General features: G+C 47.4%; 3 protein-coding genes across 3 annotated transcripts; 1 reads left to right on the forward strand and 2 right to left on the reverse strand.

Moving 5' to 3' along the window:
- Positions 1-7113: 7113 nt before the first annotated feature.
- Positions 7114-10513, forward strand: LOC127327550 (uncharacterized). The gene is made up of 3 exons (XM_051354329.2): positions 7114-7386; positions 8289-8564; positions 8969-10513. Exons 1-3 carry the CDS (start codon positions 7291-7293, stop codon positions 10187-10189), a joined length of 1593 nt encoding a protein of 530 aa, XP_051210289.1. The 5' UTR covers positions 7114-7290; the 3' UTR covers positions 10190-10513.
- A 273-nt stretch (positions 10514-10786) lies between these two features.
- LOC127327551 (uncharacterized) lies at positions 10787-12179 on the reverse strand. Its single transcript, XM_051354331.2, has 3 exons — positions 11726-12179; positions 11538-11651; positions 10787-11445 (listed from the first exon to the last, which is right to left on the reverse strand). Exons 1-3 carry the CDS (start codon positions 12077-12079, stop codon positions 11119-11121), a joined length of 795 nt encoding a protein of 264 aa, XP_051210291.1. The 5' UTR covers positions 12080-12179; the 3' UTR covers positions 10787-11118.
- Positions 12180-18836: 6657 nt separating this feature from the next.
- On the reverse strand, positions 18837-20346 carry LOC127327552 (uncharacterized). Its single transcript, XM_051354332.1, has 4 exons — positions 19867-20346; positions 19743-19799; positions 19551-19655; positions 18837-19461 (listed from the first exon to the last, which is right to left on the reverse strand). The coding sequence occupies exons 1-4, from the start codon at positions 20176-20178 to the stop codon at positions 19144-19146; spliced, it is 792 nt and encodes a 263-aa protein (XP_051210292.1). The 5' UTR covers positions 20179-20346; the 3' UTR covers positions 18837-19143.
- Between the last annotated feature and the right edge of the window lie 3255 nt (positions 20347-23601).

The following is a 23601-nucleotide window of genomic DNA, read 5'->3' on the forward strand; positions in this document are numbered from 1 at the left end:
GCCAAGCCAACATTCACAAGACACGCGGCTCGACTCTTATCCAGTTCGTTGGGCAACATTTTCGACGATCCGCTCCCACTTGATCGAACGCGGTCGCTCGGAAGTTTTCACTTTTCAATTTTTTTAAAAAAATCTCGAATTTCAATAGAATCTTGGCAAAGGGTTTTCAAATAGAACAACCACATTATTTGGGTACTCCAAAATTCGTGATCTTGTTGAAAATTTTACGTACCTCAGCTGTACTTTTCTGAAACCCTGGCCGTGAAATCATGGATTACACCATCTCCACATTAGTACGCCTACCCATACCACATTTAAAGCAGCAGGAACGGATGTGGTCAGAGCATCTCCAGTCGCGTCCCCCAAAGCGTCCCCCAAAGGGATTTGGGACGCGCCGGACAAAAAAAGCGTTCCAGCCGCGTCCCCCAAAGCCCATTTTTGTCCGGCGCGGCCCGATACGGTGTCCGGCGCCCCGAGCCCGTCCCCGTCCCATTGTGGACGCTCCGGGACGCCGGACACAACGAAAGCGAGGCGTGGAGTGGCGGGGCCGACCCGTCCCCCCCACACGAACGCTACAACCCCGTCGCCTACCTTTGGTCAAGCGACGTTAATGGCGTCCCTGTTTTCCCAGGCGACGCAGGGACGCGTCTCGTCGTGCATGGCCGCGTGGCCGTCCGCGCCGGAGTTATTGTGTGCAACCACCCGCTGCCGCCGCTGTTTTAAGACGCCCTGCAGTTCTCGCCGCACATAATCCTTATCGTCGCCGCCGCCTCCCCCCTCCCAGATCTTCTCCTCGCCGCTCAAAAAATGTCGACCTCGTCCTCCCGCAAGATCGCCGCGGCGAACGGCTTTGGCCGCGGCAGCCTCACCGTGGCGGAGGCGTGGGCGCTGTACCACGCCCGGTATCCAGTCCCGCCGGACATGCGGTCGCTAAGCGGCGGCTGGAAGATGGCCGTGAACGGCATTGGCGTTCCGCCGCCGCCGAAGCCGCGCACGGACCAATGGAGGGACGCTATCAAGGCCCGTCGGGCTCAACTCACCGCCGAGGAGCGGAGGGATCCGACATGGGCGGTCAACGACAACGACGCCTGGTGGACGTCGTACTTCCAGGCGAAGTACGACGTCGAGATGCACAGCACCGACAACCTCGTCGGCGGCCCCAACAGCTGGAACAGTGGAAGGCCGCGCTCGTTCGGGGGCGTTCCGGGGCGCACCCTCGAGAACGTCATCCGCGGCCTCCGCAACGGCGCTCCAAGGCTGGAGATGCCATCGTCGCCGCCGCCGTCTCCTCAATGGCAGCCGAGGAGGACGACGTACTCGTCCTCCTCGCACTCTTCTTCCTCGGGACCGGCGCGATCGACGCCGTCCTCGTCGTACCGGTCGGCGCCCTACACCGTCCCCAAACGGGAGGTCAAGGAGGAGCCGGCGACGCCCGTCAACACGAGGCGTGGCGGCAGCGGCAGCGGGCGGCAGCAAGGGAGGCGCGGCGGCGCCCTCCTCATCCCGAAGCCGGAGGTGAAGGAGGAGCCGGAGGAAGCGTCGCAGGCGGCGCCGCCGGCGGAGTACGAGCGGCGGCGGCAGCGCTCATCGCCAGCGGCGACCCCGAGGATCGCCTGTGGCTGCGGGCGGCGTTCTTGGCGTCCATGGACGACAAGGATGCCTGGAGGGGCGACCTGGACGCGGCGATCGCCATGTCCATCCGCGACTCCGGCAAGCCGCTGGTGGACCTCACCGACGACGGCGAGGCAGGACCAAGCGGCTTGGTGAAGGACGAGCCCGTGGACGAGCCCGTCGACGAGCGCGTCAAGCAGGAGGTCGTCACCGACGAGATGTACAACTTCCAGTAGTACTACGACGCCTCCGGCCGCCGCAAGCGGTTCTAGATTAGGTTTAGTTTTAAAGTTAGTCAAATTCCGTTCGAATCTATGTAAGTTTGGACGAATCTAATCGAATCTAGTTAAGTTTAAAATTTGCGAAATTTTGTTTGGGGGACGCGACTGGGGAGCGACGTCCCCCAAACGCGGCACGAACGAAACACGTCCCCCAAACGCTCAATCCGGCGCGGTTTGGGGGACGGTTTGGGGGACGCGACTGGAGATGCTCTCACGCTATCTTGACATTTGTTGGACAACCAACAAAACAAACATGATTCACGTGTAAATTGGAGACCCCTTTTTTTTGCTCGGAATATTGTATCGAATAAATCATTTCGTCAACAAATAGGAAACGCAACACACACAGACGCCTTAAGGATCTGACCAAATAATTTGAGGATGAAGTAAGTGCACCCCTAGTAGATGTCGTATTTCACAACCTGTAAAACACAAGAGTTCATGACGCGGTGAACTTTATTTAAAGGCTAAAGACGTATCGCGTAGAGCAAATCTTGTTACATAAAAGAAAACTATAAAACAACATATTCGAAAATATGCCACCATCAACTTTTTTTTTGTCTTCTCCCTCAAGCAACCACCTGAGCTCGCCCTACCCTGCCACCTTGCCGGCCGCCTGGCCCGCCCACCACCGCTCCCCGCTGGCTCACGCGCCCACCCCCCGCCAGTCACACCGTGCTACCCCGCCCTTCTTCGCCACCACCTCGCTAGTTGCCGGCCTCGCCTCGGCAGTGGCGGTCAATTTCGGTGTGCAGCGGGGGGGTGGGGGGGGGGGGGGTGGGGGAAGGGGAGGCGAGTTCTGGGCAAATTTCTTGCGAGTTTCAGGGTGAAAGTGCAGCAACGAGATTTGAGTGGTTTACGAAGACCTGTTAATTACACTCGGTTTTGCCTTCGAAACTGCACATGCAAGGATCGCGAGTCTGTGTTCCGAGTGCCCGTAAAAGAATTTACGAGCTTCTGGACACATTTTTGTTTTGACCAAAACTGATGGAACACGGATACGATTTTGAGAGAATATTTGGTTAGGCAATGCCCCCTATGTGAACAATATCATGCTTGTATAGTATTGTTCGTCGCAAAAGTGATACCATTGCTACTCTAATGACTACCTCACCTCCAGATGTGACGTTCAGACGGGATTTGATGAGTCCAAGGCTAGTTGCATGGAACTCGTTACTAGTTCGTTTGGAGGATATCCAACTATCGAATGCACCTCATGAGTTTCGGGGGAATCTACATGCCAATGGCGCTTTCTCGGTAGATTTTCTTTACAAAGCAATCCTTCAATCAGATATACCAGTTGATAATAACAGAAAAATTGGAAAGATGAAAATACCGTTAAAAAACAAAAAAAGATTGGATGGTATCTTCGTCATGGGGTTATACTCACCAAAGCGAACCTTGTTAAGCGGACCTGGCATGGAAGTACTCGGTGTGTTTTCTGTCATCAAGATGTGACTATTAAACACTTGTTCTTCCGATGTTGGTTTGCTAGATCTATATGGTCGATCATCTAAGTAGCTTCCAGCCTTTATGCTCCGACTAGTGTTGCCTATGTTTTTGTCAATTGGCTTCATGGTATTGATTTAAGGTTTCAAAGACTTATTAGGATGGGTGCGCTTGCAGTTATCTAGACGCTATGGCTATGTAGAAATGATAAAATCTTTGACGACAAAAAATGTTCTATCTTGCAGGTTATCTAGAGATGTACCGGTATTTTCCGTTTGTGGCGCCTCTTCAGCGGTTGGAGAATCGCAATCTCTTTACCGAGGTTTTTTACACGATTGGAGACTACGTCAAGGGATTCGATATGTATTCCGCATTTTTCCCTTTTTTGGATACATAGAAAACTTTTAACGGTTGTGTGCATGCAGATGTCGGGTGTAATTGCTTATTCAAGTAATAAAAGCTCCCATTATCAAAAAATTTGCCAAACTATAACCGTTAATAATTTTACGGATTTAACCAATTTTTGTTGTATGTGGTAGAGATGCTCTAACTCGCTAGCACACCAGCATGGAAAATTCTTCCTCGGTGCCGTATCAGTCACCCGACTCACCCAGAGGATCGCCATCGCCATCGCCATCATACATCCTAGAAGTATCACCAGCCACAAAGCCGCGAACCGAAGCCAAGAATACAGAAGACACGCGAAGAAGCACAGATGCACGGCCGTGCGCAGCTCCGTTCCCGGACACGATTCGGATTCCAAATAATTGGCCTGTCCGATTCCTGCCCTCGACGGCGACCGATCGAGCTGAGAGCGATGGACGGGGCTTGGCCAGCCACTTGGACCTGCCCAGTGGCCACCGTGTCCCCCTAAACAACGGCCGCCACAAGAGAATTCGTGTGGCAGAGGCGACGGCTGCCCCGTCAGCGCTCCACCAACCCCGTTTTCCTGGGTGGCATCTGCTTCCTGGACGGGTTCCTTTCCGCCGTGGCGTGCCTATCCGCAGCCACCGTGGCGTCCCATTCGAATCGCTCACGCGTCACGAAATCGCAGGGAAGTTAAAGTAGTACATCCACGAGAAATGAACCTCAGCAATTCTGTGGTGGCGCGCGCGCGCGAGGCCGACCGGCTCCCGGCCAGGAATCGGCGCCTGGTGGTTTTGGGGATTAGATTAGGAGACAAGTGGAAAAGATCTGATGAGATAGTAGTGCTAAAGTAATTTAATCTGTCGCTGGACGCACGCAAGTGGAAAAGATCTGAGTTAGGGCTAGAGTATTTTAAGCACGCAAGTGGGTGATGGGATAAGCAACGGCGGTGGCTTTGACTTGTCAACTCGGATTACTCTACGCAAATGCAAATCTGGTCGGCCGGATGCCGTCCGTTATGAATTGGCACTGCTGCTGATATATCTTTACGATTACTTTTTCTTTGGGTGGTGGTAGTGGTGCTGTGTATCTTTTCGTTTACTTGGGCAAATTGGTCTCCGCTTGAAAGAAAAACATGTGCTGGATCCAGTCAGTACATACAGATATCTGGATGGATGAAACGGCAAAACTGCTGGCACCTTTAAAAAAGGCCAAACATGAACCCAACAACAACTCTTGCAGATCTGAAAACAAACATATGGTTAGATAGTTTTTTTTGTACATAATATGGTTAGATAGTTAGAAGGGCATTGGTACCTCAAATCCACAAGAATTTAAATTCCAGATTTAACACTTTAGTGTCTCATTGTAAGATAAAATATTCTTTAGTGGGAGGCGACGTTTCCGTCGACAACAAGACGCTCGTAGTAATTTTGTCAATCTCAAGACCTACCAGATCAGTTTTTTAAACTTAATCTCTTAGAGATGCTAATAAGGGTAGCGTGATTCATTTCTTGGACCTAGTCTCTCAGAGGTGCACATAGAGTAGGTGTGCGTGCGTTCATGGTGGTGAGTGTATGTACATATGTGTGAGCGTCAACATCTGTACCGTGTTTAGCAAAAAAAAAAAAACGCTTGCAGATCATCCGTAATCTAAATCCGGATATTTGGAATTTGGGTAACCGCATAACAGTGCCGCGCGAGCTATGATAGAGTAAATCCCCAAATCCGTAATGGATAACTTAAGTGATACGGATTTAAGGGTTTGTTTTGCAGCTTGCTCTACAGTATGCAGATGAACTACACTACCCGTTTTCATCTTACATATGTTAGTTGCTTCTTAATGAAAATAATTTACATCTGTATTTTATTAGGTGGTGCCTACTATCCATTCATAGGGTTACTAAATTCGGTCACATTGCATTATTCTTCCTGCAGTTTTTGAAATAAGGTCTTAACTATGTGCATGTACCTTCAGTAGAAATTTTTAGCAGAGTTATTTCTCACTATCTATATGCGTTGACGGGCAGTGGTGGAGCTTGGCAGAAAATCAGGGTGGTTAAATGGAAAAATATGAGCATTTTGCCATTAGTTGGAGCACTATCACGAGCCAATGTGCCGCCTCTATTACCGGTCATGGGGTGATCACCAACATCAACAACATCACCACCAAGACCACCGGAATGATATCATCCAAATCCGTGTAATTGCTAGTTCTAATGCATTTCCTTCTGGCACCGTCACTTTTAACGCCTCCTCTCCCCCCCTCCCCCTTGATCTCATTCTCTTCAACATCAATACTGTTCTCGAAAGCGTCGAGTGGTTCAGTACCAATGTTCACATCGGTTTTCTCCAACACGTTAACATACAAGGCAGGAACCATACACAAGTCGTCGCCACACAACTAAATTGCCGAACAAATAAGTGATTCAACCAATGTGCCACAATATTATATAGATAAAATGGAAGTTTTTTTTTCACCAAACCGATGTTTTGACGAACGTGTTAGAGGCGTCCATACGTCGTGATGAGTGATGAGCACCCAAAAGATTTGGTTGCGCACAAAAAGGCACAAAACCCATCTAGGGTTCCGTCCTCCTCACCGGCAATACCGCTGATCCGTTCTGCATCCGGTGGCCTTGGGGCCTTGGAGGTGTGGCGGACCACGGTCCCTCGCCGGCGGTGATGATTGCTGCTCTGGTGCGCTGGTCCTTTGAAACCTTAGCACGACGACTTTTCGTTTGTCTACTACAACAAGCTCTACTATGATAAGCTTTGACTGACTCTAGCGATGGAGTGCGAGGACAGCAGCGCGCCTTCGGCTCGTGCTAGTGTTTGTAGTCGTCGCTAGGTGGTCCGAGTACCAATTTATACTTTTCTTTTTTTTTAGGTTATTTGTACTAATGTTGATGATTATTAATACATTGGTGGATTTCTTCCAAAAAAAAAAAGATTTGGTTGCGCAAGTACACACGCTAGGTCCCATCTTTGGCGTCAACTCTTCACAACAGCCGCAGCACGCAGTCTCGGAATCCTGTTATATCACTATGCCGCCAGTGTCCCGTGCTCCGTCGGTGCGGCCGGGCCGTGTCGTCCACCCACCACCACGGGAAAAACGCCCGCGGACTCGTGGTCTACCATCCGCCCACACGCACACGCCTGCCTTGCGCTGTGCCACAGAAACGGCGGTGGCGCCATTTGACCCGCGCGGATGACGACCGGACCATACACACAGCCCATCACGCACGCACGCACGCACGCACGCGGCCGCCCGCGCCGAACCCGACCAAAACCCGACCGCGACCGCGCCGGAGTTTCTATCTTTTCTCCCTTTCCTCTTCCCCCCGCCCGTCCGCTCTCCGTCTATATTTACTCCGGGGGCACCGTCCACCAGCGAACTCGCCTCCCATTCCATCCTCGCTTTACTCCTCCGCTCCGCTCTTTTTCTTTAGCTTTTACTTCTCCTCTCATCTTCGCCTCCCCGCCCACGCTTCCTCGCATCGCATCGCATCGCATCTCCGCGCGCCGCTTTCCCCGTCGCTTCCCAAGCTCCGTTCACCACCACCACAGCCGATTCCATCGCATGGCGTCCCCGGCGCGCCCGGCCTCCATCTCCGGCCCCTTCGGCCTCTCCGCCGACCTCGCCCGCTGCTCCTTCGACCAGACGCTCCGACGAGAGGTCAGTTCCCTCTTCAATCTCAATCCATCCGCCCCGCGCGCCAGATCCCTCTCTCGTATCTACTTGCTTTCTTAGGAGTAGGCGCCGAGCCTTGGCTCAGCGTGCGCCGTGGGCGGTGGTCGACGCTCGCTCGGCCTGGTGACTGCTGCCCGCCTGTCCGTCTGCGGTGCAGTTTTGCGGCCTACATCCTTCGGATTTGCTCTACATATGCAGCTGTGCCCCCTGCGTAGATTTCAAACTTCCTTTACCGTTTCTAGTTTGCGTACGACTTCGGGCACGCTCGATTTCAGTTTCCGTACCTGTTCTGACCCATCTGCATGAATGAATGAAACAGTTCCGGTTCTGACATTTCTGGTTCAGTTTCCGGCTGGCTAGTACGATTTGCGGCTACTTCTTCTGTATAATCAGGGCGCCATGGTTCGTGCCTAGTGTGTGCATAACTTGAAGCAAAATCTGGGGGAGACTTTATTCATGGTATGAACTGCCCTGCAGCAAAATTTGGCAGGCTTGTTCTACGTGCCTGCTTGCATCCACGTCTATAGTCAAACTCAATAAAAATTATTATTGTACTCATTACTGTTACGATAATATTTCGTACTATAGCTAACTTGTTAACTACGCGTCAACGAGATAAGCTAGGTGCCATGTACCGCCTCATATCCACAGGAAATTTCTTGCACGCATACTTACTCTATGCTGTCGCCAGCTGCCAGTCCTCACCTTATCAGGAGGAATAGTACCTCAAAATGCAGAGCTGCGTTACTTCTCTCTGGCGCAACCACGAGAGTAGCTTCAAACGATGTTTACACTACCTGCAGATCCGTCGATTTCCATCTCCACCTTCCCTGCGCCGTTATGCTCTATCCTTACTGGGTTTTCCCCTCCATTATTCAACCAAGCAGGATTACCAGGACAACAGACTACTGCGATCACTTGTGAGCATGCGGGAGCAAGAAAGTTTTTCCAAGGAAATCGTGACGGAAGCCATAGAGAACTGCATGAAGAAGCAAGCGGAGAATCTGGTGAATTCGCTGGATGTCATCAGCGGAAGGCTGTCGCAGCTGGAGCTGTACTGCTATAAGCTTGAAAGGTCCATTGGGGAGCTACGGAGTGACGTGATGGATTACCACGGCGAAGCAAACGCCAACTTCAGTGGCCTTGAAAAGCACATCAAAGAGGTATATGCCTTGTTTTTCACATCCACACAGGGACACGCAATTATTGATGAGCATTTAGTGCCAAATCGTTTTATGTTGCTTTCGTATTTAAGTTTCTGGTTTCTTCTTGTAAGCACATTAAGCACTGAATTATTTTTGCCTTGAGCTGTGAAAGTTTCATACTTGGTTTTGAGTATCTACTACAAACATTTTGTCTCCTGCTAATGCTAGTAAAACATTTTTTGCACCTTAGGGAATTTTAACCAAAGCTATCTAGATATCTTGTAGTGCCAGTCAACCGGGCTAAATAGCTTAGCCTACATTTGGTTTGTGTTTATACTTTATCACTTCCTTTTTACTGGCCCATTAGCTCTTGTGATTTCTTTAGAGCTGTAACTCATAACATAATCTACTTTCTTGGCCAGGTTCAAAAATCTGTACAAGTTCTGCAGGATAAGCAAGAGCTTGCTGAAACTCAAAACGAGTTAGCTAAACTTCAATTGGTATATGATGACACTGCACAAAAGAGTGAAGGTACTGCCCCATCAGTTTATATGGCCAAGGAAAATGATGGCAGTTACCCAGGTGCAAAACACGAGCTTGCCCTTGTACCGCTGCACCAAGTAAATGCTATGCAGTCTCCTGCTATGCAATTCCAAAGTTGCAATGGACTTATTCTACAGCAACTTGTGCCTGTCTCTTTGAGCACCCAACAGAACCAGCAACACTTGGACCAATCTACTGTTTACTGTACACAACATCCAAGCCATCCTGAGCACAGGCAGGCCCAAACATTTCAACCTACACAAACACAACAGTCTGTGCAGGCACAGACCCAAAACCTTCAGCCACAGAATGTAGTTGAGGCACCTCCCATGTCTAGCCAGGCACCAGGGTTCTATCTCCAAGCTCAGCACCAATGGCCACATCAAACTGTCCAGGATGTTCACTTACAGGCAAGGCAACCAGAACTACAGGTGGCACAACAACAGCAGTACCACAACATACAGCAAGTTCCAGCTCAGAGAGTTCAAGTGCAAACATCTTCTCCACAGGCCCCAAGTGCACCTCAGGTCACTCTATTCTATCCTCCATACGGATCTCAACAACCTGCATGTGGTAACACTGAGACGCTTTCCAGAGGCATGGTTGTGCAGCCTTCCTACTCTACGATTTCTTCGTCCCAGCGAAAGCACCATGAAGTTGCTCCTATTTATGTTCAAAGCAACGCCATTTCAGTTCCAATGGCAGAACATAACCTCCAACACCAGCTGTCACAGCAATTTCATTCGCCTGCCAACGGTTCATTTGCACCTCAGCCAAGCAAGGTTGATCTACGTGGTGTTGCACCATACTCAGTACAGGGTAGTGCACAGGCCTACAACACTGTTTATGGAAGCCCTCCCAACAACGCTGCTACTTTTGTTGCTGTCCTTCCTCAACAAGCACAGGTCAGTGCTCCGATGATGCTTCATCATTTAGGACCCCAGGGTGTGCAGAATCATCCGGTAGACATGGCTGATAAGGCTGCTCGGATGGGTTACCTGAATGATCAGGTCCGGATGGTGACTGCTGGCCAGCCCGTAGAGTTCAACCCCTTCCATGATGGGCTGAGCTCTGTTGGCAATGGAGCCTGGTCTGGGTAGTTGACAATGGAGAAGTCGGGATGGAATCACTTCATCCGCTCTTGTGACTTGTCCGTGGTGGCGATCTTATTATCATGGAAAGCTATTCAGCGTTCCTACGGTATTGGCTCTGGCATCTTTTATCAGCCAGCAGATTGGTACGTATCGTCCTCCAGCCTACTTTTTTCAGCTGGATGAGCGTGATGAAATAAGCCTGCTAGGTTAGTCGAGTGATGATTGTTGGCATTTGTCCTACATTTTATTGGACACTTATGCTTGTAACCTGTTGTGGACCTGCATTTGCATGTTTGCGACGTGAAAATATGAGAAATTTGTTGGTTTTGACGTTCTTGTTTAGTGTGAACTCATTTGTTTGGCTGCTCCTACCAATTGTCGTATTGCTAGATTATCAAACAGTGCACTTTGTGTTCATCATCTGCTGCCAGATTATCTAGTGTCCTGCTTTATCAAGATCTGCTGCCAGATTATCAACAATATACTGCTTTGTACTCGCCATATGTTGCTGGTTAATTCGTACCCCATGTGAGAAATTATTCCCGCATTGGCCAGACAGCGATCAAACAGACTGAGTGTAAGCCGGACCAGAGAGAACCCAAGTAAAAAACACCACAAATCTTAACATGGTACATAAGGAACACATAGGATTATAATTTACATCAGCAGTACTTCTATCACAAGGGATCATGATGTTGTTAAGATCCCCCAGATACAAAGACTGATTTGATCTCCTGGGTTTGGCGATCACCATACAACAAACGCTAAGGCAGAAGCTTACCTAGAACTTCATCGACTACAGAAGCTAAGATAACTTACGGGATACAAACTGCATTGAGACTTGCACTTCATGGCATTCTTATCTTACAATTTCGAAACAGGTTCCAGGGACGCTGTCATTTTCTCACCTTTCAAAGAGGTCTTGTCATCGATCATTACCACCAGCCATCAGCTCCATCTCCACCATCCTCGTAGTAGCCATCAAAACCCGTCGCAGCAACATCATAGTAGTAGTTATCACCGTTCAGGAAGTCATCTACGTCCCCGGCTCCGGCATCGTCATCGCCAATCCTGGTATACGCGTTGTAGCCGCCTTCACCACTGCCACCATGGCCCATCTCAGCACCATCGTTGTCTTCATAAGCTAGAAGTTCATCATCGTACTGTATGTCCTTGCCCTGATCTTCCTTGCCTCCGTCTTCGGACAAACAACGGTTCTCCTCCTCATGGTCATGGTAGTACTCATTCACGACCTTCACGGCCTAGACGGATGCATATACCGAGCATATCGGAATAAACCGTGACATGATGCAGAGAACGCATATAACTGTGGCCGGTGAGTTTGCAGCCTTACCGTCTTAATGGTGCTGCGTTGGGTGTAGGACAATGTCGTGCCATCGTCCTCGAGCGCACCGCAATTCTCCTCCTCATAGTGGTACTCATTGATGATCTTCAGGGGCCTCAGGGCCTAGATCGATCACTGTTAAGCCGTGACGTTACTTGGAGAATGCATAATACTGGTCGGGGAGTTGGCGGCCTTACCGTCTTGCAGGTGCTGTGATCAGTGGAGGAGAACGCCGACGCGCCTCCCAAGCGCCGACCAGCTGTTCCCTTCGCACCTCCTGGGACGACGGCAACGGCCCTGGCCGCGCCCTTTGCGCCGCCCACGACTCCACCGCTCCCGTCGGCGAAGGCGAGGCGCTTACCGTCTCCGCCGGCGGCGGTGGCCACCTTGTTCACGCCCACGATCTCGTAGTGGTCCATCCCCGTGAGCGGAATGCCGCCCGTGCCCTTACCGTTCCCGCCGGCCGTGGCCGCCTTGTTCACACCAAGGGACTTGTAGTGGTCCTTCCGCATGATCGGAATACCGCCGGCGGCGGTGGAGTCCTTCCCCATGAGTGATGAGTGGAACTTCGATCGATCGCTTGGTTCACTATGGTGCGAGATTCACGGCGGGTGTGGGGAAAGTGGAGATATAGGCGTACTGGAGAGTGGACGAGACTGTAGTCTTGGACTTATCTCCTAGCTCTTTTTTTTTGTTGACACTTATCTGCTACCTGTATGCGGGCCCCTGTTCCATGCATGGCATCCAGACGTGGTGCACGTTCAGATCGAGGGGACACGTACGTGTTACCGGGAATCCAATAATGCAACATATAGAGCGGTTCCTTCAGGGAAACAGAACCGCTCCAGCGAAAAGCGTCTGGGCGGCGCTCCCGACCGGCCAAGTCGCCGGTCCCTGCCTCCTCCGTCGGCCGCTCCGGCGACGGGAGGGGGTGGGACCCCGAAGTGACTGCTCTAGCCTCTAGCCCGGGTTGTTTAGTGTTTTCTTGAGGCGCTGCTTATATGAAGAAGACTGCGTCGCGTTGAAATAATTTGCCTCTGCTTTTCCTCCATCTCGACGTTGATCCAATCGGTGGCGTCAGGGGACAGATGGCCTGGTCGTCTCCCTGGTCTCTGGATCCGGTGAGATTTGTTGTCGGTGGTCGGTGTTTGATACTTTCGCGGGTGGCAGTCGCGTCGACTACTGCAATTGTGTGTGGTGTCTTGCACTTGTGCACGTGGATGACGGCATGCGGCGGCGTTTCTCTTCTTCGACTATGTCAAGTGAAGATGACGTCGTTGGGATTTGGTGACCACGGGGAAGATCCCCGGCCGACGTGCCACAAAGTCTCGGGTTCATCGCTTGCGATAGCCCGGTTCATCGGCTCAAAAAGCATTTGTGAATGCGATGGTGCTCTCCCAGATCTAGGTGTGGCGGTTATTCGCCTCTTTTTCCGGCGCTACCATAGTGGCAGTGGAGGAAGATGGACGATGTTTCGGCGAGGCACAGGTTTCTCCAAGGGTGAACTTGTAGTTTTACTTCTTGTGGGTTTTGTGCAAAGTTGCTTGACACAAATGTTTGTCTTGTGTGGTGATCATATGTGTAATCTCTGTAAACAGATTGTCTAATGAAATATATGGTTACATAAAAAAAATGCAACATATGATTTATAGAAAAAATGTCGTGGAACATCAAATTGTCTTATAAATAGTTGAGGCGTATTTCAAGACCCTGAAAGATAATCTCTCACCAAAATTTAGGAAACATAAAACATTGCCTCAAAATTACAAATAGATTGACAATTCGTGGTTATTAGCTTACACTACACCACAGCACAGGATTCTCAACAGACAAGTTGGTCGGGAAAGCCGCTTTCACCAACAGAAAGTCAGTCATGGATCAGTATTGCCGACCAACTATGTCGGTCACTGTAAGTCCGGTCGGCAAAGGTCTTTCCCAACCAACATATATTTGCCGACCAACTGTCTGACAGTACTGGAAAATCTTTCCCGGCCAACATTTGCTTTCCCGACCATCATTACATTCCCAACCAACATGTTTTCCCGACCGACTATCCGACAATATACACTTTTGCCGACCAACTGTTTGTTGGCCCTACCGTGAACTATGTTTTGCCCACCCATGTATGTACATATTTAAAATAATTAAAATCCAACCAGTCAAAGACACATATTCCATAGTCAATTTATCACCGAGAAAATAAACCACAGCCACCAATACTGATATGCATTAATTCATACAATACTAGTTGTCAAGTTCTCAATTCATACAACACATACAACACGTTCATATGTTCTCAACTCACATATCAGGTTTACAAAATGATAGCTAACTAGTTACCATAATCAGGTTTACAGATGGTTTCCAAATGATTACCACATAGCCAAGCTTACAAAATGGTAGCAAATAAGCATTCAACTAGATAGAAATCACTCCATTATACAAGACATCCTGTTGATGTGAAGCTAGAATCTACTTGGTGGATTGTGACACAAGTGATGCATGATGATTCATATTTGAGGTGCACCTACAGAAACACATAAAACTTGATGATTGACAATTTTTCACTTCGAAAGAAATACATGTAGTAAAACTTTGAACCTATGTGCGAGTAAGTGATAAATTGGCCATACAAGCACCACAAATGGTAGGCCAAATTGTAACACTACCAAACCATACAAAGCGTCAAATTTCAGAATATGTGAACGTACAAGCGCTAAATTGGGCACAATCTGAAATATCGTGTGTTACACATACTGGTCATACAAAAGATATCCAAAGACAACCTACAAGACCAACTAGAAAAGAAATCACCAGATTAGACACACGTTATCCACAGACACAGTAAACAATCCAACAATACAGTAATTACAAACCGAAGTACAGAACTGAAGAAGTTCAGTTAATAGTTCACAAAAGATGGAGCCTAAAGAGTGTTAGCACTTAGCAGAATCAACATAGTATTGCACTATTATTTCTCTACAAGTAAGTTGCCATTTTGATATTAGCGGTTCAACCATTATTTGTTATTTGATCAGTACTCAATGGGGGGAAATTAGTGCCCCGCCATGGCAGATTAGGGGCAGAAGACATTTAATATCCATCTGGACAGATTGTCCAGATTGATTTTATAGCATGTTGTATAAACAGTACGACCAATTTACAAGAATCGAAAGCATCACCAATGTATCGTATATCAGCATACTGATATGGCAGCATGGCATCCCTTTTAATCGCAACATTCACAACAGCCTCATAAGTCGCATGAAAAAGAATGATGCTTACGATGGAGAATATATGAATCAGGTTGCATTCTTGAGCTGAACTATTATGTATGCAAGAGGGCAGGCATAAGCTACGGTACCCTACTGCTTTAGGCTCAAGCATCAGCCTCATAAGCTACGGTACCCTACTGCTTTAGGCTCAAGCATCAGAAGGGCAAGCATGCAGTAGTTTAGTTAGCTGTACTGATTATTATGTATTTATTTACGTAACCATACAAAAGCTCACTTTGAATGCAAGACTGTGAGCTGAACTACACACTATCAGTATTCTAATTCAGTTCAAGGATATCAGAGATTTGTCTAAATACGAATGTATGTACACACTAAAGAATGTCAGATACATCTAAATTTACACAAACTTGCGACATCCTTTTATGGACAGAGGTAGTAATATAAATGGGTCTTACCACGGTTCGAAAAATTGCACTAATTTTAACACATAATAAAGATTGATACAACCATAAACAAAACAGATCAAAGGGAAAGGACAGGAACAACTATATTTACGACCAGAAGTAGAAAGTCAAATCACCACCTGGTGGGGAGGCAAGGAGGGATGACGATTTTTGCACCGCAACAAGGAATTCTTGAGCCTCCTGGAGTAAGAATCCTAATAACCAAACAATTAGATAATGTAAATTTGGCTCTACTGAATGAAATTAGGCGAAACAGCAATATCTAGTAAGCAACGACCAGCAATATACTAGTGGATGCTAATATATTAGAAAGACAAGAAATTACCTAACCATGCAAATATAGCAGTTTATAAATTAGTACCAATCTTTGGCGAACATGGTGCCTACTTCTGATTACACAAGTTCTCTCCTAAAATGAAATGCAAACATGTTTGTGCTGGATCTAGTACATTTGATTTGCCGTTTCCTATCTAATCATTTGAACTTGGAAATTGCATCAAATCTGCAAAAGAACAATCATTACTTTTCATCTTTAAGCCTTTTATGACAATAAATTAGGTTGATGCATTGCAGTGCAGAACATTGTGAAGCAAAATATGCAGAAACCGTTAATGGGCAGTCAATTGAGTGTAAGAAAGTACTATAAACAGAAGATTGTGTTAGCCTCCAGATGCACTATACTCACGAATCAGAAGTTCAGAACCAAAGTAAGACACCTGAAAATAATGACAAGAAGGGGGGCGTGGTTGTCTCGTCCCTGGGAGGTCTTAAGTCGCTGGGAGCAATAAACCTGATTCCAAACAAATTGGAGATTATAAATCTAGTCTCCACATATTGAATAAATCAGTGCCCTCCACATTGCAACACACAGAGAGCAGCAGCTATTGTACCGCACGCACTGAGAGCGAGGGAAAGGGGAGAGCAAGAAAACTGACCTCACTGGGTTGGGCGTAGATGAAAATCACCACGATCTACAGATGGGTGTGAGCTGCGCCAGCGGCAGCTTCGGAAAGGTAGGGCTCTCGGTTGGCCACCGGATGCGAGAGCCGCTGCCGGCCGGAGAGAGCTCGGGCGCATGGTGGCGGCAGGAAGGTGCGACAGCGTGTGCGAGCCGAATGAGTGGTGGCAGGTCGTGCTCGCTGGACCGGTAGTGCCGCCGCCGGCCGGAAAGAGCACGTCAGGCGGTGGAGAGAGCTCGACCGCTTAGGGGGCGACTGACGGTGTTGCTGCGGAGCCCGATTCAAACGAGTTGGAGCAGTTGAGTGGTGCACGCGTGGTGGAGGGGCGGCCGGGAGAGCTCGGAGCGGTATTTCCCGACCAAATGTTGGCGCAAATATTTTCGTTCGGCGCCTATCAGCCCACTTAACGACCAAATGTTGGACGGGGTTATTTCCCGACCGGTCATATGTTGCCTATTACACCAAATACCGCCGAAGTTACGACGCTGATAGAAAATTATTCCCGACCAACAGCTAGTCGTTATGTACAGGTTCTTCCGACCAACTGTTTGACAAAAACTCTGCCGACCAGCATTCTGTGGGCAACGCTGAATTTTGCCGACCAACGTCTGTTGGGAATCTAGTGCTGTGGTGTAGTGTTACACGCTACAAATGAGAAATTTTCAAAAGTAAAGCCACATAATGTTTTCAATATAGTTAAGATATATCCAAATACATTGCATTTTATAGCATAAGAGTCAGTCGAATCAACTAATCAAAAGTGCCATGTCGTCGTTTTTCACCATACTATTCTTTGTCATCTTTTCAAAATCGGAAATTCAATTTAGCTCCCAGGTGCATATGCTCTCCCTTCAGTCGATGGACATTCATTTGTTCTTTCTATGTTCAAGATCCTCTTGTACATTGCTTCACACATCCGTTAATCCTCTGAACCTGTAGGAGTTGGTACCTTTAAGCAAAAAAACACTGTCTGATACCTCTTGCACATCAAGAGAAGCTATCCTTTAACCTTTCTCTAGATCAATAAGTTCATCAGACCAGAGGACATTTCTTTTTGAGATTCCAAAGGACGAATTTTTGGCTGCCACAATTCTCACATTGACGCATTGGCATATGGGGCCAGATATGGTATCCTTCACCGAACTTTGCGTGAAATTTGGCTTGTTGTTTGTCTAATATGTCTTCTTTTATTAATGAATGGACTTCTGACTTCTAGCATGGGAACATATTGTCCTTGAAAAGAGCCAACCAGAAGAGAGTGATAGATATGCCCACATTCATTCTCTATTTCTATGTTTGCTACAATTGTAACACACGTGATACACTATGCACATGCACTTTTTTTCTGGATTGAAAGATCATTGCTATTTAGAAGGGTCTTTAGACCAGTTAGCCATTAATTCAGTCTTAGTACAATAGACTAATGAAGTATTATCTATGCAGATCGATTAGATGCAGAGAGGAACTCTAAACGGTACATGTGACCAGGTGGAGCAAGCGAATTGTTCAGATAAAGAAGAATATCGGGAAATTAAAAATGACAAGAGAAATGGACATGACATATCTATACGGTTTATCAGTCTGAATGTATGGATTATGTATGTAAGTATATCAATGATTTGGTATTGCGGTGCGTCCAGCCTTGCTGCACCGAATCGGTTAACTGAATGATCAGGTCATTATGGTGACTGCTGGCCGGCATATAGAGTTCAACGCCATCCATGACGGGCTGAGCTCTGTTGGCAATGCAGCCTGGTCTGAGTAGTTAGCAATGGAGAAACCGGGAAGGAATCACTTCATCCGTTCTTGTGACTCGTCCGTGGTGGCGATTATATTATAATGGAAAGCTATTCAGCTTTCCTAGGGTATTGGCTCTAGCATTTTTTATCAGCCAACAGATTGGTACGTATCCTCCAGCTTACTTTTTCAGTTGGATGAACGTGATGAAATAAGACTTCTAGGTTAGTTGAGGGATTAATTGTTGGCATTTGTCCTACTCCTTCTGATCAATAATAAGTGTCAAGAACATAGTACAAATGTTGTATTAACTTAGTGCTAAATCTTCGACACTTATTATGGATCGGAGGGAGTACATTTTACTGGACACTTATGCTTGTAACCTGTTGTGGACCTGCATTTTCATGTTTGTGATATGAACATATGAAAAATTTGTTGGTTTTTCAAGTTCTTGTTTAGTCTGGACTCATTTGTTTATATGATGATATCACTCGTCTTATTACCAGCTTATCAACATTGTACTGCTTTGTGCTCACCATTGGTTGCCAATTACTGCTCGTGTACTTCTGTGAGAATTTTTTTCTGCATTGACCAGATCAGACAAACTTGAACATATCACAAATCTGAACATGGCATTGAACTAACACATTAGCAGTTCTTCTATCACAAAGGTTTCATGATGTTATCACCATACACAGTAACACACATCAAGGCAGAAGCCTATCTAGAACTTCACTGACAACCAAAGCTAGGATAACCTAAGTTGTATTATCTTTTTCTTACTGCTTTGGCATCACCATCTCTTCTTTTGCAAGACTTGCTCACCATCTGTTGACAGTTACTGCTCGTACATAATGTGCGACCAAGTGTAAGCATGATCAGAGAAAACTCAAATGAAAAAGACCACCGATCTTAACATGGCACAGAAGGAACACATATATAGGATTATAATTTACATTAGGATCGGAGTACTTTTATCACAAGGGTTCATGACGTTGTTAAGATCCGCCACATACAGAGGACTGATTTGACTGCCAATCTCCTGGGTTGGCGATCACCATACACACACCAAAGCTACACACACCAAGGCAGAAGCCTACCTAGAAGAGCAAACTGCATGGAGACTTGCACTTCATGGCATTCTTATCTCACAATGTTAAACCAAGTTCCTTGGACGCCCCCATTCTCTCACATTTCAAAGAGTCCTTGTCCTCGATCACTACCACCAGCCATCACCACCATCCCCACCATCGCCTTCATAGCCATCGTCAAAACCTGCCGCAGCAACATCATAGTAGTAGGCATCACCGTTCAAGTAGTCATCAAGATCCCCGGTCCCAGCATCATCATCACCAAACCCAGCATCCTCGTCGCAGCCTCCATCACAGTCTCCACGGCCATTGCCATCATCGCCAATCTGAGCACCATAGTTGCCTTCTTCAGCTAGAAGTTCAGCATCATGCTGCATATCCTTCTCATCCTCGGACAATGTGCGCCTCTCCTCCTCATCATAGTATTCGTTCTCGGACTTCATGGCCTAGAAGAAAGCACACTGGTGTTAAGCCTACTGTGACGCTACTTAGCGAATGCATAACTGTACGTGGCCGAGGGAGTTTGCAGCCTTACCGTCTTAAATGTGCTATGATCCGTGGGACAGAATGTCGAGCGTTCGTCCTCGGACGCACCACGGTTCTCCTCATCATCATAGTGCTCATTCATGAGCTTCACCGCCTAGACAAATTCACATCGATTGGTGTTAAGCCGTGACATTGAGAGTTAGAGAATGCATAACAGGTGGTCGGGTAGTTTGCGGCTTACCGTCTTAAACGTGCTACTCTCCTCCACATGGTAGTACTCATTCGTGACCTTCACGGCCTGGATCGATCACTGTTAATCCGTGGGGTTAGTTGCATAAAAGTGGTCTGGGAGTTTGCGGCCTTACCGTCTTGAAGGTGGTAGTATGAGATAACGTCGACGCGCCTCCCGAACCCCGGCCGCCGGCCCGCTTCGCACCTCTTGGGCTTGGGCCGGCCACAGCCACGCCCGTCGCGCTGCACGCGCCTCCTCCCGAGCGCTTGCCGCTCCCACCGGCGGCGGCGACGCGCTTACCTTTCCCGGTACCGGCAGTGGCCGCCTTGTTCCCGCCGCCGGTGTCCTTAGCCTTCCCACCGGCACCGGAGACGCGCTTACCGACCCCGCCGCCGGCAGCGGCCGCCTTGTTAACTCCCAGGAACTTGCGGTAGTTCTTCCCCATGACTGGAATACCACGCGACGCACTCTGCTTCGATCGCCTGGTTAACTATGGTGCGAGATTCGCGGTGGTGTGCGGTTACCAGTGGTGGCGGCGGTGGGGGAGAGACGAGTAGTGGAGCTGTGGAGGGGCGAAATTTCTGCTACTCTGCTGAGGCTTACCGGGGAAGGAATAGACTTGGACTTATCTCATAGCTCTATGTGGGCCCACTTCCATGCATGGCGTCCAGGCGTCAGACCGCTTTCTGACTGAGGGACACGTACGGGTACCTGAGTTACGATTGCTACCTTGATCTTTTCTTTTTCTGATTTGATGAATCTTGAGATTAACAAAGTTATCACAGACATTTTACTATAGACAGAAACATCATCTTTCACTAAAAATATTTCATCTTTATGTGATACTAAAATGTAAAATCAAAAGTTTGATTTTTCATGGGCTACACGTGCTTCTTATTTACCGGGGCACGAGATGACTCTTAACGCGTTCTATTCCAGTCATTTGAGTTAATTTGAGTGGATGGTACTACCATGAGGAGGAGGGCATGTTTTATTTCACGATCTACAATAGTAAATGCACGCATATTAAAGTACATTTCCTAAAAATATCGTCCTGCTTTAAACCACATAGTAGAAAAGTTCTAACAAAGAAAAGTGCCGAAGCAATAGCAGAATCACGCCCAATCGAAAAGAAAAAATACAAAGGAACAAAACAATGGCACCCCTCAACTCCTAGCGCCTTTCGAAGTTGTGCCACTACGCTACAGGCACCCCGGATCACCAAGTACCAATGCAACACCTTCAAGAAAGGATGCAAAGTCAACACGACGCTGCTGCCCAGACCAACAAAAATTAGACCTGGGGTTTTCCCTGGTACTCAGGTGAAGTGGAGCAGGGTACCCTCGACGCCCTTTAAGAAGGAATGCCGACATCCGCAGGAGCCATCGTATTGGTGTCGGACGAGCCGGCGAGTATGTCCTACCGAACCCCACTACCACGACCCCCGTCAATGGAAGTACATTTCACAACTGTTCTAGCAATATTGATTTTAAACTATAATTGTTGACATCTTTTTCTATATAGTTGATCAAATTTTAATAAGTTTAACTTTAGCCGAAGATTATATGTGTCCTATTTAAAAAAAAAGATTATTATGAGTCTATCAGACTATTAGTAGACTGAACAATAACCAGAACATGTCCCATCTCCATCGAGGTTCGCGCGTGAGGGGATGTTGCCTTTTTTGCGAATCAAGGAGCTTTCATTAAATCAGGCCATATCATTACAATCTTTGGCTAACATCTCAGCAAGGAAGGGTGGATGATTATTCATCCATAAGCACCTCCTTCTGGTACTATTAGCTGTGCTAGAACAAAGATGGGCAGCCTCATTAGCTCCCAACAAATAAAAGTTTAAAGTTATGAAACATCCTAGTAAGCTCCCCTATCTCCTAACAGATGTTGGCGATACTCGATCGACCACAACCTGGGTCGTTAATAAGCTTGATGACCTCTTGTACGCCAGACTCTACTCCCTCATTCAGAAACACACGATCAATGATCAATGGTCAAACGAACTCCATCTAGGTTTAAGATGTTTAGTTTACTACTTCCACTAGTTGTTAAGTTGTGTAGAGTCGAGTTAGAGTCTGAATGGTATTCTCACTGGACTGATGAGGATGTTGAAGAGTTTTTACACATTTGGCTTGTAATGATAAATGTTTGATATTCAGACCCGCTATGTTTCTGTTGTACCACTCTGAGAGATGTAATATTTGTGGATGAGTACTTTCACAAGTGTTATGTCTGCTGGCTCACCACATGGTGGCATGGAACGTTGGTGAGGGGCGCTAATTTAGGCGAGGTGCAGGCGCCGACTTGCGACGACCGTGGCCGATGCAGATGCCGCCATGGTGAGACTTCTTCCAATCCATTCTTCCCCTCTTCTCCTGATCTATCTCCCTCTCATGTGTGCGTTGTGTTGCTCGTCTATTGTGGATATGACCTTGTCCATTCGCCTGTTCCTCACAGTACATGCAAAATCAGGGCAGTTGCTGCAAACCCTGACTCATGGGATTTCACGGTTGTTGATGTCTACTCACGCTTCTATTCATGTAGACAGTGTTGGGCCTCCAAGAGCAGAGGTTTGTAGAACAGCAGCAAGTTTCCCTTAAGTGGATCACCCAAGGTTTATCGAACTCAGGGAGGAAGAGGTCAAAGATATCCCTCTCAAGCAACCCTGCAATCACGATACAAGAAGTCTCTTGTGTCCCCAACACACCTAATACACTTGTCAGATGTATAGTTGCACTAGTTCGGCGAAGAGATAGTGAAATACAGGTGGTATGAATGAATATGAGCAGTAGTAACAGCGCCAGAAAAGTGCTTGCTGGCGTGTAGTAAGTAAAGATGCAGCATAACAGTAAATAAGCGATGATTACAGTATTTGGAAACAAGGCCTAGGGATCGTACTTTCACTAGTGGACACTCTCAACATTTATCACATAATAAAACAACTCTACACTCTCTTGTTGGATGATGAACACCACTAATTGTGTATGGCTACAAGAGCACCTCAATGCCGGAGTTAACAAGCTCCACAACATTCGATATTCATATTTAAATAACCTTAGAGTGCATGATAGATCAACACAATTATACCAAGTACTAACATAGCATGCACACTATCACCTTCATACTATGAAAGGAGGAATAGATCACATCAATACCATCATAGTAATAGTTAACTTCATAATCTACAAGAGATCATAATCATAAACTACGCCAAGTACTACATGATGCACACACTGTCACCATTACATCATGGAGGAGGAATAGAGTACTTTAATAACATCACTAGAGTAGCACATAGATGAATAGTGATACAAAACTCATATGAATCTCAATCATGTAAGGCAGCTCATGAGATCATTGTATTGAAGTACATGGGAGAGAGATTAACCACATAGCTACCGGTACAGCCCTTAGCCTCGATGGAGAACTACTCCCTCCTCATGGGAGATAGCAGCGTTGATGAAGATGGCGGTGGTGTCGATGGAGATGCCTTCCGGGGGCACTTCCCCGTCCCGGCAGCGTGCCGGAACAGAGACTCCTGTCCCCCAGATCTTGGCTTCGCGATGGCGACGGCTCTGGAAGGTTTCTCGTACCATGGCTTATTCGTATCGAAGATTTAGGTCAGGGACCTTTAAATAGGCGAAGAGGCGGAGTCGTAGGTGAAAGTGCATGGAGCCCCCATGTGTGGTTTTGGTAATTAATGACAATCCCTATGGACTAATGTTTGCATTGAGTTATATTTGTAGGAGTTGTCCATAGGCAATTCTTGAACCATATGTTGGCTTCAAGGTTGCAATAAGAAGAAATTGATGAAGGATATCAAGTGTCAAGTATGTCTTGAAGATGAAGATGAA

Source organism: Lolium perenne, chromosome 1 (genome assembly GCF_019359855.2).
Source record: "Lolium perenne isolate Kyuss_39 chromosome 1, Kyuss_2.0, whole genome shotgun sequence".
Taxonomy (NCBI): domain Eukaryota; kingdom Viridiplantae; phylum Streptophyta; class Magnoliopsida; order Poales; family Poaceae; genus Lolium; species Lolium perenne.